Source organism: Acanthochromis polyacanthus, chromosome 10 (assembly GCF_021347895.1).
Source record: "Acanthochromis polyacanthus isolate Apoly-LR-REF ecotype Palm Island chromosome 10, KAUST_Apoly_ChrSc, whole genome shotgun sequence".
NCBI lineage: Eukaryota > Metazoa > Chordata > Actinopteri > Pomacentridae > Acanthochromis > Acanthochromis polyacanthus.
The window spans coordinates 20,704,829-20,719,593 of NC_067122.1; the positions used below are offsets into that span (position 1 = coordinate 20,704,829).

At 39.9% G+C, this 14,765-nt stretch overlaps 2 protein-coding genes across 2 annotated transcripts in view; one reads left to right on the forward strand and one right to left on the reverse strand.

Annotated features, from left to right (window-relative positions):
* Positions 1-3,027: 3,027 nt before the first annotated feature.
* LOC110965020 (uncharacterized) lies at positions 3,028-9,125 on the reverse strand. The gene is made up of 11 exons (XM_022213906.2): positions 8,999-9,125; positions 8,616-8,673; positions 7,262-7,276; positions 7,028-7,158; positions 6,809-6,944; positions 5,834-6,118; positions 5,316-5,654; positions 5,042-5,226; positions 4,204-4,305; positions 4,015-4,113; positions 3,028-3,924 (listed from the first exon to the last, which is right to left on the reverse strand). Exons 1-11 carry the CDS (start codon positions 9,095-9,097, stop codon positions 3,703-3,705), a joined length of 1,671 nt encoding a protein of 556 aa, XP_022069598.1. The 5' UTR covers positions 9,098-9,125; the 3' UTR covers positions 3,028-3,702.
* A 4,567-nt stretch (positions 9,126-13,692) lies between these two features.
* LOC110965024 (uncharacterized) overlaps positions 13,693-14,765 on the forward strand; it is a 51,802-nt gene continuing 50,729 nt past the window's right edge. Inside the window, exon 1 of the mRNA XM_051954663.1 lies at positions 13,693-13,900. Within this exon, the coding sequence (XP_051810623.1) occupies positions 13,893-13,900 (8 nt within the window). The 5' untranslated portion in view covers positions 13,693-13,892. The remainder of the gene's footprint in view (positions 13,901-14,765) is intronic.

Genomic DNA, 14,765 nt, shown 5'->3' on the forward strand with positions numbered 1-14,765 from the left:
TTCATGTGATAGACGCAGCATGATGCTGTTCACTGGACTAACAATGGTGGCCTTTTTTGGGTCTTTATATAGGCCTTCAAAACCCATTCTCAAATTGTGCAGATACTCACTGAGTATTGCTTGGTGTGTATTTGGTTCACTTTTGCAAAGTGACCAACCCATGTGCAATGAATCATGACAAAATGACAACTCATCATTATCTCAACTACCAGGGCACTAGATCATCAGTAAATCCACAATGAATAATTACAACCCCCCTACAAGTTTCTATTGACTGTCACTATATATACATCCACACACTACTAGTATAAACAACAGCCGCTTTTATGTGGATACACAATCCTAAATTATTGAAATATTGAATCCTATTCTATTGAATTGTCCTTCGGGGATAAATAAAGTTACTGCATTGTATTATTGCGTTGAAAAGTGCTCATACGATGAAGTTTATGTCCTTGGTTGTTGTGAAATTTGAATGTTTCGTGAAACTGTATATTTGTGACCAAAGAAATGTTTTCACTTGTAGCTTAATCCTTACAGGCACTTCTAGTGTTGTTTTGATGTGTTTTATATGTCTCATGGCCAGGTTTAGTCTGTAATCACCATGATTTATGGCTGCATTTTTTAAAATTCAAAATCAATAAATATTTTTTTGGCAACTACCCTATAGGTTTAACCTTCATAACATAACATAACACTCATGAATGGAGTCAAGACATTTTCATCTACTAATAATGTTTCAGTGGCAATTTAAGTGCAACCATTCTTTTGTAGAAAAAAAACTGCATATATGAGTTGAATAGTCCTTTAGAGCTATCTCTATCAATAGAAACAGCCAGATTGGCTACAGGCTATGGGACAGAGCAGGTAAAATAATGCAGAGATGTAAGGATGACAGACAGCAGTCACTTTTTTGAAAACAATAACCTAAAATACATCACTTTGGTCATGAAAATGATGACTACAGTCATCAGTCATGGACGTACATCCAGCAGAAATCCTGCATGCAGAATCCTGTAGGTTCATCCATCCATCCATCGATCCTCTATACACCGCTTTATCCTCATTAGGGTCGTGGGGGGTGCTGGAGTCTATCCCAGGGGACACCCTGGACAGGTCGCCAGTCTGTCGCAGGGCTACAGACAGACACAATCACACCTACGGGCAATTTAGAGTAATCAATTAACCTCAGCATATTTTTGGACTGTGGGAGGAAGCCAGAGTACCAGGAGAAAACCCATGGATGCACAGGGAGAACATGCAAACTCCATGCAGAAAGATCCTAGGCCCACCCTGGGATTCAAACCAGGGATCTTCTTGCTGCAAGGCAAAGTGCTAACCACGTACACCACTGTGCAGCCCCCTGTAGGTTCATAGAAATTAAAATAAAATCACCAACCAATCAATGCAGGACAGACTTAGGCTACAATCCACTGATTTTTTTACTTTGGTGTTTTCTTTGCTATTCAGATGTGAAGTGTCATCATGCCCAGCCTTGAACAGCTCTCTAAGGCCTTCAGAATAAAAAGGCTGTGGATGCCTTTGAGTGCCCAGAATCTCTTCACAGGATCTACAGATAATTTCTGTAACCTGATAACTGCTGGTCTCCGAATGCATCTGTCTGCAATCAAAAAGGGATTACAAAAATGTACCCTACATGGCAGTCATGTAATGAAAAACATTTTGCTGTCCAAAAAGAACACAAGAGCAAAACCACAGTTTGCCAAAGAACATACAGGAACAGAGATGAGATGAAGAGAGATTAATCAAAGATGAAGAGTTTTTGACCATTGCTTGTGGTTTTCACATTAGGAAAAGATACTTGTTTGGAACATTGGAGACAAACAAACAAAAAAACTTCATTGTTATCTGGTCCTAAACCATGAAATGTAAAGCAGAGACAGACTCTGACCAAATACAGACTTAATGACCAGATTAAAGCTACAGAAAAAGGACGACAAAAGAAGTCCTGGATGCCAACAGAAGAAAATTCATGGTTACTGCATAACAGATGAGTTAAAGACAGAGATGCACACCCTCTTTAAATGTGACAAATACAATCATATAAATCAAGAATACTTAAAAAAATTTTGATTTGTTACTTTTATCCTAACAGGCCTAGACAAGAATAAAAAGTACCATTGTGTTACTAAAGAGACACACAGCAGCTGCATATTAAGTGACTGCATGTCACAAACTAAGGGACACATTATTAAGCATCACTGAATACGACCATTATCTTGACAGAGCATAATAAATATATGGCACACATCGCACATTTACATTGTTTTCTTTCTTTTGTTTTGCCATTTTCTTACTCTTTTCATTATTTTGACATTTTTAAAAATTATTTTACTTTCTCATCTCATTTCCCCCCCTATTTTTTAAATTACACCATCCTAGATGCCTTGGCAGCATTGTTGACCTGATATTCATGCCAATAAAGCATACTGCATATGAATCTTCTTAAACGTGAGTATAGAGTTATCTTAAGATAAAATCCAAAAACATAAATAAGGAAAATCTGTAGGATTTGAACTGTCTCTTTTAATTGTTACTTTCCGTTGATATTTACTCCGCCAAGGAACACAGCAGAGTATGTGACGACTGGCGTACGTTTGTCCGTCTGTTTGTGTGTTAGCAACAATACTCAAAAACGGATTAACAGATTTGGATGAAATTTTTAGGGAAAGTCAGAACTGACAATGGCCCACTGATTAGATTTTGGCAGTGATACAACTTATGGTCTGGATCCACGGAACCGTTAAAGATTTCTGTATCATTGCAGGTGGCAGCACGGCGTCACTGTAACTATGACAACAAGTGAACACTGCTGACGATCACATGATTGCGACCCGACTACAAATCGACCGCTGCCGACTTATCTGTTGAAAATGATGAAACGACTGAGCAGCTTTGGCGGAGTACTGTTCTGTCTGAGTGCTTTTCTTGTTATATACTTCCTCTTTAGGTCCAAACAAATGCACACATCAAACATGCAGAATATTGCAGGAATCGTCTAAGATGTGAGCTAAAGAGAAGTTTTATTGTTTAAGAGATGACATGTCAATATTGCAAAAAGCTATCACAAGCAGCAGTCCAACTTTTTCGCAAATGGAAAGATTTGGTGGAAAGATATTCTCCTCTACACAAAGTTTACAGATTAACAGGCTATTGCAGTATTTAGTGAAACATAACTATTACTAACCTCGAAGGTAAACACTCTACACCTGCAAATATTATTAATCTGCAGAACAGACACATAACATGACATTGTAGCAGTTAGGAATGGCCAGTAGGACAGGCGAGTACTTCAGTTAACTCTATATTGCTGTACAGTACGTAAAAATTCTCTTTGCAAACTTTAGTACCACAATTCTAATTTCTACGTAGCCCTAGAGATCATAGTACACACAAAAAAATACACACAAGTACTGACAGTCAGCAAATACAGTGCAGATCATGTTGGTCCTGAGGGTCTGGAGGTAGGTAACAGCAGGAGATTTCAGGAGCACCATCAGCCAGTAGAATATCACACAGGAAGGTTAATGCTCAACTCATGCTTCAGAAAAATTACACAAAAGTATCACAAGTTATTCTCATATCAAACCGTTGAAACTGTGCAAAAGGCGCAGGTGGGGTCTTTCTTTTCTTGACTTCTCCACACATTATGCTTCATTGTTCCGGCCCCAATTCTCCTTTTTATAAGAAGTTCAGTTTCTTTGACGTGTAAACACTGCAGGATTCAGACGAGTCCGTGTCCAGTGGCAGTGTGGAAAAGAATTCTTGCGATTTGCTCCATCTTTCCTCATCTCCATCTTTCACAATCTGGAATTGGACGCAGCCATCGGAGGAGTGGAGGCAGTCTGAAGCCCCAGGTACAGAAAAGGAAATCCTTCTGTCTTCCTCATTTAATTGGTCCCGCTAGAAAGGAATGAAGACATTTGTATAAAACACAATTTAGTCGTTGTTATGCAGATACTCACAGCTAGAGTGCAGCAGCTACTTTGTTACCTCAGCAGCTAAATTATGACCGGGTGAGCTCTCAGCTGTCAGTCTGAGCACTTCTTGGTTCTCTGCTCTTGGAGTTCCTTCCCTAACAGGAGAGTAACTCTGGAAAAACAAATAAAAGCACAGAGACTGAATTCAACTGAACAGTTCAAACCTATTTTGCACTTATTTGATTCAGTTAATCAGCCTTACAGTGTGAGCAGGACTGGCTCTTGGGGTCCATTTTCTTGGTGTTCCAGGCTGCTGTGGGGGAGTGTAGTAGCCTGAGGGCTGGTGATAGGACTGACTGTAGTCCTGCAAATGGAAACACACACGAACATCTACACTCAAAGAGAATCCAGGGCAAAAACAAGACGACATCATGTAGATTGCTGTACACATTTTTTTCTTCGAACCTCTCAACCGGAGCACATGTATTACTTTTTGAAGCTTTAGCACACGTTCATCACATCTTCAGATCCATAGAGTTATACTTGAAGGTTCGACATAAAGTGCCAGACAATAGAGCCTGTTTAGGGACTGACGAGCGAAATCCGTCTTATTTAAACCTTTGACATCAACAATCTGCTGTTCTCTCTGCTATTGAGGCTTGAGGTGCCCAAAAGTAGCTCACTAAGGTCTTCAAGAAAAGTTGTGCTTTTGAGTGTCCAAAATGTCATCACAGCATCTGCAGTTAACTTTCATAACTGCTAGTGTCAAAAAAATGTTACATTCACATGAGGTACAGCATGAAAAAGGGTTTGTTATGCAAAAAGAAAAACTACAATTCGTCAGGAAACATACAGGAACCGACCAAATCCTTCAGAATAATGTGCTCTGGACAGAAAAACAAAGAGAGTGAGTTTTTTTGGCCTTTGCTTATTAACATAAAAAAGACAGATTTCGGGATCTGAATCTAAATATAACATACAAAGAGAGTTTTCTATCTATCTATCTATCTATCTATCTATCTATCTATCTATCTATCTATCTATCTATCTATCTAAGAAACAGCAGTGTTCACGTAACCTGCTTCTCATGGTTTCCTCACCTGGATGTTTACTCTTGCAGGGTTGGCTGGTGGCGTTCGGTTTGTTCTGAAGCCAGCGATGATCTGTGAGAGGCTGCAGTTTGGGTACCGCTTCATGAACAGGATGAAACCAGCCAGTGACACAAACATGCCGGAGGGAACAGTGATGGACTTGAAGAGCGCTCGCCAAGTTCCCCCTCTTTTATCTGGAGAGATTATAGACGCAGATATAAGGACGAGCGGCGACTGTGACACAAAGAATTTAGATGGCAGCAAAAACGTGGTGCAAACTCACCGATCACCTGCAAGAAGGTGGAGGACACCAGGTTTCCATTCCCATCTCTGATTTCATACAGCCCATCGTGCCTGGAGGTCAGTCTTGCTATGACAACCTCGGTGATGGATCCGTTCCTGCTCAGGGAGATGATGCCTCTGTAGCGCATGTCGTGGTCCGTTATCTGGCCCTCGCGGATCAGCTGTACGGGGCCACGCGGGGGTCTGGGGTCGAAGGGGCCAAGGGAGGATTCGTTGGGATATCGTGAGGGAGTAAAAATGAGATGGGCATGCAGGACAGGAAGAAATAATGGCAGGGTTAGAGACTCTTTGGTGAAGCGTGTCACGTTAAAGGAGTGCCCTGCATCCATGTGCAGAATCATGAACAAAGAGTGAAGGACAATGAAGGAAATGTGGAGGTAGGAGAGGGCACCACAGGAAAGAGAAAAGATCAAATTAAATGATCAGAACTCACAGGACGCTAAAGTTTAAGAAATTCATCAGCCAGCTTCTGAAAACTCGTGCTGGGCCTCTGCTCACCGCGGACGGCGAGGGTGCTGCGAGACAACACCTTCCCCGAGTCGTCTCTCATCGTGTAATTGCCTTGATCTGCTTGCGTGACCCTTTCTGCCACCCAGACCTTCCCTCCTCGCAGCAGCCGCCCTCGACCCGCGATGCTGGTTTCAGGGTCGGTCAGGTTCCACAGAACAACCGGCATGGACTCAGGTGGAGCACCTCGAGGAGAAAACTCCAGCAGGGTGCCATTTTCAGGGATGTTGTGTTCGAAGTTCTCGCCGTAGTTCCTGCGATACGGCTTGATACATTCTGAAACAGGATAGAGAAGTAATGGATATATTTTGAAGGGCTGAAAGTCAAGTACAACTCTAAAGCAATATCAGTGAGTATTTAAAATTAACTATACTTCACCCATTTCAGAGGTTATTGCACTTTTTATCCACTACATATATTTGCCAGCTGCTATTAAATACTTTATAAAGAGCAAAAATAGTACCGTATATAAAAAACACACATCACACTGTTGAAGATCTCCAAACCTTTTTCACCTTTGACCCTTCACAAAGAATTAAATTAATTAAATGAAATTATTTTTCTTTGTAAGTTCATTCTTCTGTCATCTCAGAATCCTTCAGACATATTGTGTGACCCTAAGGTTGGTAACACCGGGACTAAACGATCTAAATGTTTATGAAGCAAATAAATCTCACACCAGCTAAAACAGCAAAATTCTGCTTTCATATACATCTGTGATGATACATTAGTCAACAGTCTTATAAATAAGTCTCATATAATGATATATATTTCACTTTTGATACTTTAGGTATGTTTTTCTGATACTATTTATGCACTTTTGCTCAAGCATAATGTTCTACTTGTATTTGCACTTGTGTTAAATTAAGTGATATAAATACAAGCGACAATCAGATAAAGATGATCAAAGAGTGAAGGGATGGAGACGTTGAAATGCTGGTGCGTCAAAATAAGAGACTATCACACCTGAAACAATGAGATGGACAGTCTCGTAGGTGAATCCAATGGACAGTTTGTTGGCATAAAGTCCCTGATCGCTGTGAGTCACTTCTTTGAGGACCAACGTCTTGTCTCTGGTCCACTCAAACCGCGGGTCTTGTACCTACAGTTGTGCAGTAAACAGAGTTAAGCAACACAACAAACAAACAAACACAACAAAACGAGCACCGACACACTGGCACCCACAGTGGTTTTCTCCAGCAGGACACGTCTCGGTCCCTCATCGTCTGGAGTAAAAGTCACAATTCTAGATGTCGAGTCCACCGGCAGACGGAACTCCTTGCCAACACACACTGTCTGGACTTTCTCTCTTTCACCTGTTGAGTAAACAAAAAAAAAAAAAAAAAAAAATGTCAGAAACCTCTCAACAGATCACTGTATGTTTTCTAAGTGGAGGATGAAATGTGACTGTTGACTCACCGAGTAACTCCCAACCTGTGGGCAGAGTATAATTAACATGTTTAGTTATTTAAACACAAGGCTGCACCATATAGAGAGCAAGACATCACTGTAGATGAGGCAACACTTTCTAATAGAGTTTACTGTCAAATTTGTAAGGATTTAAGAGCTGCAAAGCAAAAATTGATTCATATTTGAAGTCAGGATTTAGATTTGTGATTTCTTTCACCTTTTCAATTCTTTATTACAAGTGCCATCGTAGAAATTACTGTTACTCTGTACACATGTAATACACTGTTTTTATAAGCTAAAGCTTTAAAAACAACTAAGCAAATGTAATATTTATATATATTTTTGATCTCTTTTAAATTTAGATTTATATTTGCTGAGTGATTGTTAATGTTTCAGGGCTGAAAAATAAATTCCACTGTCCATATTCTGTTCTTTTATTTAATGACCTTCAGTTGAGTTAGTAATGCCCACAATCAGAAACGGGAAAAGGCAGCACTTCAGAAATCCAAAAACAACAAAGAATTCATTTGTTTAAAATCAATTGAATGACAAATCTGAACTGTCTTTTTGCTGTTTTTTTTTGACTGACTTTGTTTTGCGAGAATACAGATCCTCCAATGAACGTTTTGACATCTGACTTTCTGGAAAAGAGCTGCGGCTCACGAGACCATAATTCATATTTTTAGGCCTTGTGGGATCTTGACAAAAGATATGACATATGTTATGACTCTATGCTACATAAATAAAACTGAATTGGTAAAACCTATAGTTAGTTATACTGCTATAGGCCTCCCCTGATGCACTGAGCACCTCGACTCTACTTTCCTCCCACCTTTTTCTCTTTCCATACATTCATTTGCCACCATTACATGTCACTAATTTAGCATTTTCTCACACTCTCTCTGGTGTGTTTTATCCTCTCTGCAGGTTTCCTCTGGAACTGGAGCTGCACATCACTGATCTCCAAAGTGTTTATCATTCTGTTTTCTGTTCTCCATCTGTTCTCTCTCCTCCACACCCTAATCCCAACCAGTCCAGGCAGATGGACTCCCTGAGCCTGGTTCTACTCCCCGCTGTTGCTAAGTGACGCTTTTAGGAAACTTTTTGGCTTCCTCTGTGTTTTTTTTGCTAAGTTTTAACCTTAGAATGTGAAGTGAATTGTGATGACATATGATGTAAATTGAATTGAATTAATGGACTAATGCACATTTAAACAGCAGATTTTACAGATTATGCATATTTTATGTGATTAACTAACATAGGCTCCTGATTTAATGGCCACTTGTTATATAAAGCACAAGTAAATGATTGAATAATAAGGCACAAGTTGCAAAGTATGAAGACTGAAGGCATCTAAACGTACCTGCAGCCAGAGGGAGGGTGCACAGTGCAGTGAGCAGGACCCAGGAGGACATCTTCTCCTGGGAAAGACAGCAGATTGTCTCATCAGTAAACATCATTATCATTCATCCCCACCCTCCATCATCACTCAACAAGCTGCACAAGAGGCAGCCGAGGTGATGTGAGCGTCTGTGCAGAGCCAAACACTGCAGCCTGCGCGGACACGTCCACAAATCATCAGCGCTGTCATCCAAGATAAACTGAAGTCACCTCCTCTCAGGTGTCCAGCATGTTTCCACCGCCTCCCAGCAACACGTACAGCACCGCAGCGGCCTATCAAGCGCTCCATGATCGATAATCAGTACACGATTACACAATCGGCGACGCATTTTAACGTGAGCTCACCTGCAGCATGCGTGGAAAACGCGTCCACCGCTGGATGTTTTGTTGGTGTTTCTGCGGATGGACATAAGAGGATATTCTCGTCCTCCGCAGACCGCGCATGCGCACTGACCCCTCCTCTGTTGCTGCGGCTGCGGCGCTCGGTTTGTATTCTCAGCGCCTCCTACGCAAAGTGCGTCATTTTGTAGCGTTATTTATTTATTTATTTATTTATTTATTCATTCCCCTGTATGTAAATACAGCGAAAAAGCAGTCACTAAGTCGATACTCTTAAAGGATAGAAACCTAAGATATACTGAGGAATTTAAAGAAACATGACAGAGGACAGATGCTGAATCAAGAAATGAAACTTTCTCTGCAGATAAATATTCTGTCCTGGACTTCACACTGCACTCTTTGCATTCTGTCACTTTATTTCTGTATCACAATTAATAAAAGCCTCTTTTTTAAACCCCACATTGAAAAAATATTTTAAAGAAGGTTAAATTAAAATTGTTTTTCAGATATAAATTCTGTTTTTCTTCTAATGCCAGTAAAACGATTTGTTGCTGCTACTTTCCTGCATGTACTTGATTTTGTTGATATTGTTAACATGAATGCCTCCACCCACTCTCTTAAACTGTTGGATGCTGTTTATCATGTAGCATTTACATTTATAACAGGTGTTAATGTAAGCCTCAAACACACCACTGCTGCACTTTTTGCTTCTTGGTAACTGGTCATCACTGTCCATTTTCAGACTTCTCCACTGGCATCGTTTCATTTACAAATCCCTCCTTGGTCAGCTGCTCACATATTTATCCTCCTACATGTCATGTAAACAGTTCAGCCACATTCCCAAGACTTCATTACTCTCAACGTACTCTCAGTCTGCACAGAGCTCAGCAAAATATACTTTTCTTCCTCGCTACAGCAGAGTCTAAAGCTGTCCGACTTGATTCCCTTGGGGGGTTTAAGCATCTCTTAAATACTTTGGAAATATCATCTCTTTAAACTTGTTTGTACTGTTTTTACTCTTTAACTTTTTTGCCTGGTGCTTTTGCACATCCATTTTGTTGTGTTCCGTGTTGAACCTGTGTTTCTGTAGCTCACTGTTATATTGCATAGTTACTGTATGTTTGTCTAGTACAGGTCCCTTAGTGTTGTTTGGCAGTGACTCAGTGTTACTTTGTTAGGTTATATGAGGACGGATTTCTCTTGAGAATGAAACTCTGTGTCTCAGCGGGTTTACCTGTATAAATAAAGGTTAAATAAATTTTTGAAAATGTGTACGATCAAACCAGCAGCCACAGAATCAATGAAAGCTGCAAGCAGTTTTGAAAGGGCCCTCACACACCCACACAGGTCGTAACGAGGCACACCTCGATGAGTGGCAGAAACTTCCAAGAGTTGAGGCTTAGCTGACCAGTCTCAACGATTATAGCATAAAGTTTCTTATACAATGGCTGCAACTTCCTTTTAACCAATAGTTGAAGCTACAACTATGACTCAATTTTAGAACATGGATGTGTTCAGACCTGGACTCTTGTACAGCATATGAGAACTGGGCCAGATTGGATCACATGAGATATAAACACTTCAGTATTCACAGTGAGGCGTGGAAATGCACTGCGTCCCCACAGATATGACCTTTGAGGACAACTCACAGTTTTCCAGATGAGTCATCATCGACGTCTCAGGCCTTTTGCCGCTGCTTTGAGGTTAATTTAGCTAACGGTGATATCAAAGAGTTTTATTGTTGCCGGCAGATAGCACTATAACTGTGAATGGATGTTGACATAAGGATGCGTATGGGAAGGACTTTGATCAAACATATAAAGCCTGAGGCAGACTGGAGCATGTACAGGTCATCTGAGTTCAGGGAGCTGCCATGGCCACACCCTTTGACTTTTGCGGAAGATTGAGATTGCTTTTCAATATTCAAACCTGTCGTATATTTATCTACATTTGAGGTGTCTTGGAGTTACCCCCTTTGAGTATTAAGCTCTTAAAAAAGACCAAAAATCAGCAAAACTCTCTAAGTTAACTTCCTGCTGGGTTTAGGATATAGCTGCCATTGGCTTGTTTTGTGCGCCCGATGTGCTACATATGACTACCAAATGTAGATGTGGGTTAAACATCCTGCCCATATTAGATGTTACAAATGTTGCAAGGGACCCTATGAAGTCATTTTGTCACACACAGGTGCAAGTTCCATGAAATCTTTTTTTCTTTGCCAGTTCTGATATGCATCCACACTTTCATGAGGTTTTCAGCACGTTTATGTCATCAAAAATGCGATTCTTGTGGGAGAACAAGAATTCCTTGCATCCCAAAATGAGCCGACGCGCTGTCGAGTGCTGCTCGGACCCATAGACTGTATATATAGTGGACGTAGCATCTGGCTCCAGAATTGAAGCCAATCCGGAAGTGTCAAAAACTTGCAATATCCCGCCGTCCGCTCGGGTTGGCTCCAAAAAGCTTTTGCTCCATAGACCCCAATTCATTTTTGGAAAAAATAAAATTTGATAGATTGATTTTCTACAGCTCAGGATTTTTTTCCTGTTAGTTTTCATGGTCAAAATGAGAGATCAGGTGGCCGATCTTAAAATAAATCAATACTGAATTTTAAATAAATCGTTAAAGTTGGCGGAGCCAGGGGGCGTGGCGATACTTGATAGACAGCAACAGAAGCCTCTGCGGTAAAACGTGGGCGGGATAAGAGAGTTCTCAGCCAATCCTGCCCCGAGTTGCTCTCCGGTCCAGTCTGTTTGATGACGGTTTTTACGTCACTGGCTCCAAAAAATCCAAAACGGCGACCAGGAAGTAGCAAAATCCGGGCTTAATTTTCTCGCCGTTGAAACCAAGAGAGAGCTCTATATATACGTCATTGGTTGAAACCATAGATATATACAAACACTAGATGTCTCAAGACGGAGTCTGCGGCGTCGTCACTTGGCGGCCATCTTAGGACAGGGGACTGCTCTGGCGCACTGTACTGTAGTCAATGGTAAGGTGGATGATCTCCTCACTTTAACACTCACAACTCGCTCAATTCTTGATTGATTTACAAACGGTTTAGTTTATTACAAACCTTATTAACGTGGCTATGATTCGGGCTCAATTCCGAAATCGCAGCTTTTCGTTTTGAAAAATGCGGCATAGTTGTGTGCCTTTTCTGCCTGGCTACTCACATTGAAGATGGTGTTACTCACAATCTGATTTTCAATTATTAGGTTTTCCTGAGACCAACGTTTTTTGAGAACCGAATCTTTAGGCGAAATTACATTCTTTGTGGTTGTGGTTGTATTTATTTGCTTGTTAAGAGACTTTGATTGAGACCTTAAACTTATTGTTTGTATACATCTATGCCTGGATTAGTTAGCCTACAGCCGAAATGCATTGTGGGTAATGTAGGCACCAGGTTCATGAAAAGAAGAGACAGCATCTCTGTTTGTTGTGCATTGATTTTGATTGAGCTTTGTTTTTATCTGTGCATTAGAAAGCTGATAGTAATAAAGAAGTGCAGTGCTAAATAATAAAATTACATTTACATCCATTTATGCTGAAAAAAGATTATATCTGTGTTCATTATTATATGAATTCAATGGTTTTAATTATTCTTATGTAAGCAGTAAAAGAAGTACATCTCTGACGTTTATAACAAACCAAGCTGTTCTAAAATCGGTTAAAAATTGAGCAATCTACAGTGATTTTAAAATCCATGCTCCATTGACTTTAATGTTATGAGTGATCGAGCAGCCCTGTCCCAAGATGGCCGCCATGTGGCGACGTCGCTCCCCATAGGCTGACAGCGCTCATGAGCCATCGAGTGTTTGAAACCTGCCTAATCTCTCAACTCTACAAATATTTGAACAAAATTTTTTGAAAAAAATATACCAAACAAATGTCTTAGAAAATCTCTAAATAATCAATTATTTCCTATAAAACCAAACAAAAATTCAATCATCCAAAAATTTTCTGAAGCTGAAATTAAAATGATTAGAACTGAATACTTAAAACTTCCTGTTAGTCCTAAAACAAAAGAAATACATTTTAAAATACTAAATAGAATTTATCCCTCCAGTGAACTGCTGAAAAAGAGATTTAATATTGAACAAAACAACTGTGTATTTTGTGAAAACGACATTGAAACCACTGAACATCTTTTTTACCAATGCATTTATACAAAGACATTCTGGGAAGACCTCTGGGACTGGTTGTCTTCAAAAATCCAGCTACAGAACGCTTTGGACTGGGACATTGTTGTCTTTGGCCTTTTACAGAAAGACTCTGAAACTAAAATTGTGATAAATAGTATACTACTGTTGGCAAAAATTTTTATCCATACTTGTAAATGGCGTAAGGTAAAGCCCATTTTCACAGTTTTCAAGAGACAAATGCAAGATAACTATGTAAAATCTTTGAAACTAATGTTATGTAAAAATGCTCTTTTTCTGATGCAAGCACTTGAAAATGTACAAATATTTGAAGACCTCTAACATACAATGTTGCGCGTGTGTGTGGGTGTGTGCGTGGGTGTATGTGTGTGTCTTTATTTTGCTTGTTTTATTTTATTTGTGCCTTGCAAACCGCAATTTTGTTTTTGTTTATAATGTAAAACCAAATAAGCCAAAATGTTTGTAAATTTTGAAACTGTTAATAAAAAAAACAAAAGACAGTGACGAACCAAAAAAATAAATAAAAAATAAAATAAATCTAGTGTTTGAAACCAACGGGTGACGTCACGGTTAGTTTACGCCAGAGCCCTAGAGATAGTAAGAGTTGCGACACTCCCATAGGGTGCCGTTGTACGCTTTCTTTCGGTCTATTTCCGGGTTGTGGAGGCTTGTTTAGTTCCAAGCACCGCTTCGACAGTGATAGCCACCGTTCATTTGCACTGCAGGTTGTTGAGTATATGTGGAGGTAAGTTGATGAAATGCCTACCTCTTTTGAATTGTCAACTGTCTATATTTTATCAGAGGCTCTTTATGATGCATATGCTGAGCTTTATTTGTATTTGCACAGCGTAATTATATATATTTTTTATCTTGGTAGACAACCGAATTTCTGCTACTTTTTTTAGCTCGACTCTGCTGTTAGCTGTGAAGTTATCTCCTGGGATATATTGACGGATTAATAGTTGATGAGTCGCTACCTCTTTTTAATTTTAACGTCTTTATATTATATCAGAAGCCCTTTGTGGTGCATACATTTATCTGTATTTGTGAATATTGGCAGATGACCGACTTTCAGGCATTGCCATGTGCTTGTTAGCTCTTCTTTGAAAGCTACCTAGCTACATCGCTACCTCTTTTTAATTGTCAAGACTACGTCCTTTATATGAGACCCTTTATAATGCATAAACTTATACTTGTAAGTATTTAACAAATATATTTATTAATATCTATTGTATCTATCTATCCACCAGTATGGGAGACGCCAGCGTGTCGTCATTTGCTATGGTCACGTGGTACAAGACTGCTACTGGTTGGCAAGAACCGGCAGTAACATAACGGCTTGCTACGAGAACGGTATCGGGTTTGAAACAAATACGTAAAGTTATCGCTTTTCATGAATGAAATTGCACATGTATTTACCACAGTGGTAATAGCGGGTGTACTTGTTGGTTGTACGAAGCGTTTTGAGAAGGGATCAGGCTTGAAATTTCACCGAATACCGATGTCAGGAGAGAGAAGATGGCGGTGGCTTCAGCCATCAACAAGAAAAATTGTACCCCAGTAAGCAGCAGAGATCGTGTTTGTGGCTCCCACTTTTCTTCAGGTAAACT

What these genes read in the sequence shown, in the direction of transcription:
- LOC110965020 (XM_022213906.2), bottom strand. Translation starts at nt 9,097, where the DNA reads ATGCGCGGTCTGCGGAGGACGAGAATATCCTCTTATGTCCATCCGCAG. An exon ending in GTTTTCCACGCATGCTGCAG is followed by an intron (nt 8,674 to 8,998) that starts GTGAGCTCACGT and finishes TGTCTTTCCCAG; the next exon opens with GAGAAGATGTCCTCCTGGGT. An exon ending in CTGCAAGAGTAAACATCCAG is followed by an intron (nt 4,306 to 5,041) that starts GTGAGGAAACCA and finishes TTCCATTTGCAG; the next exon opens with GACTACAGTCAGTCCTATCA.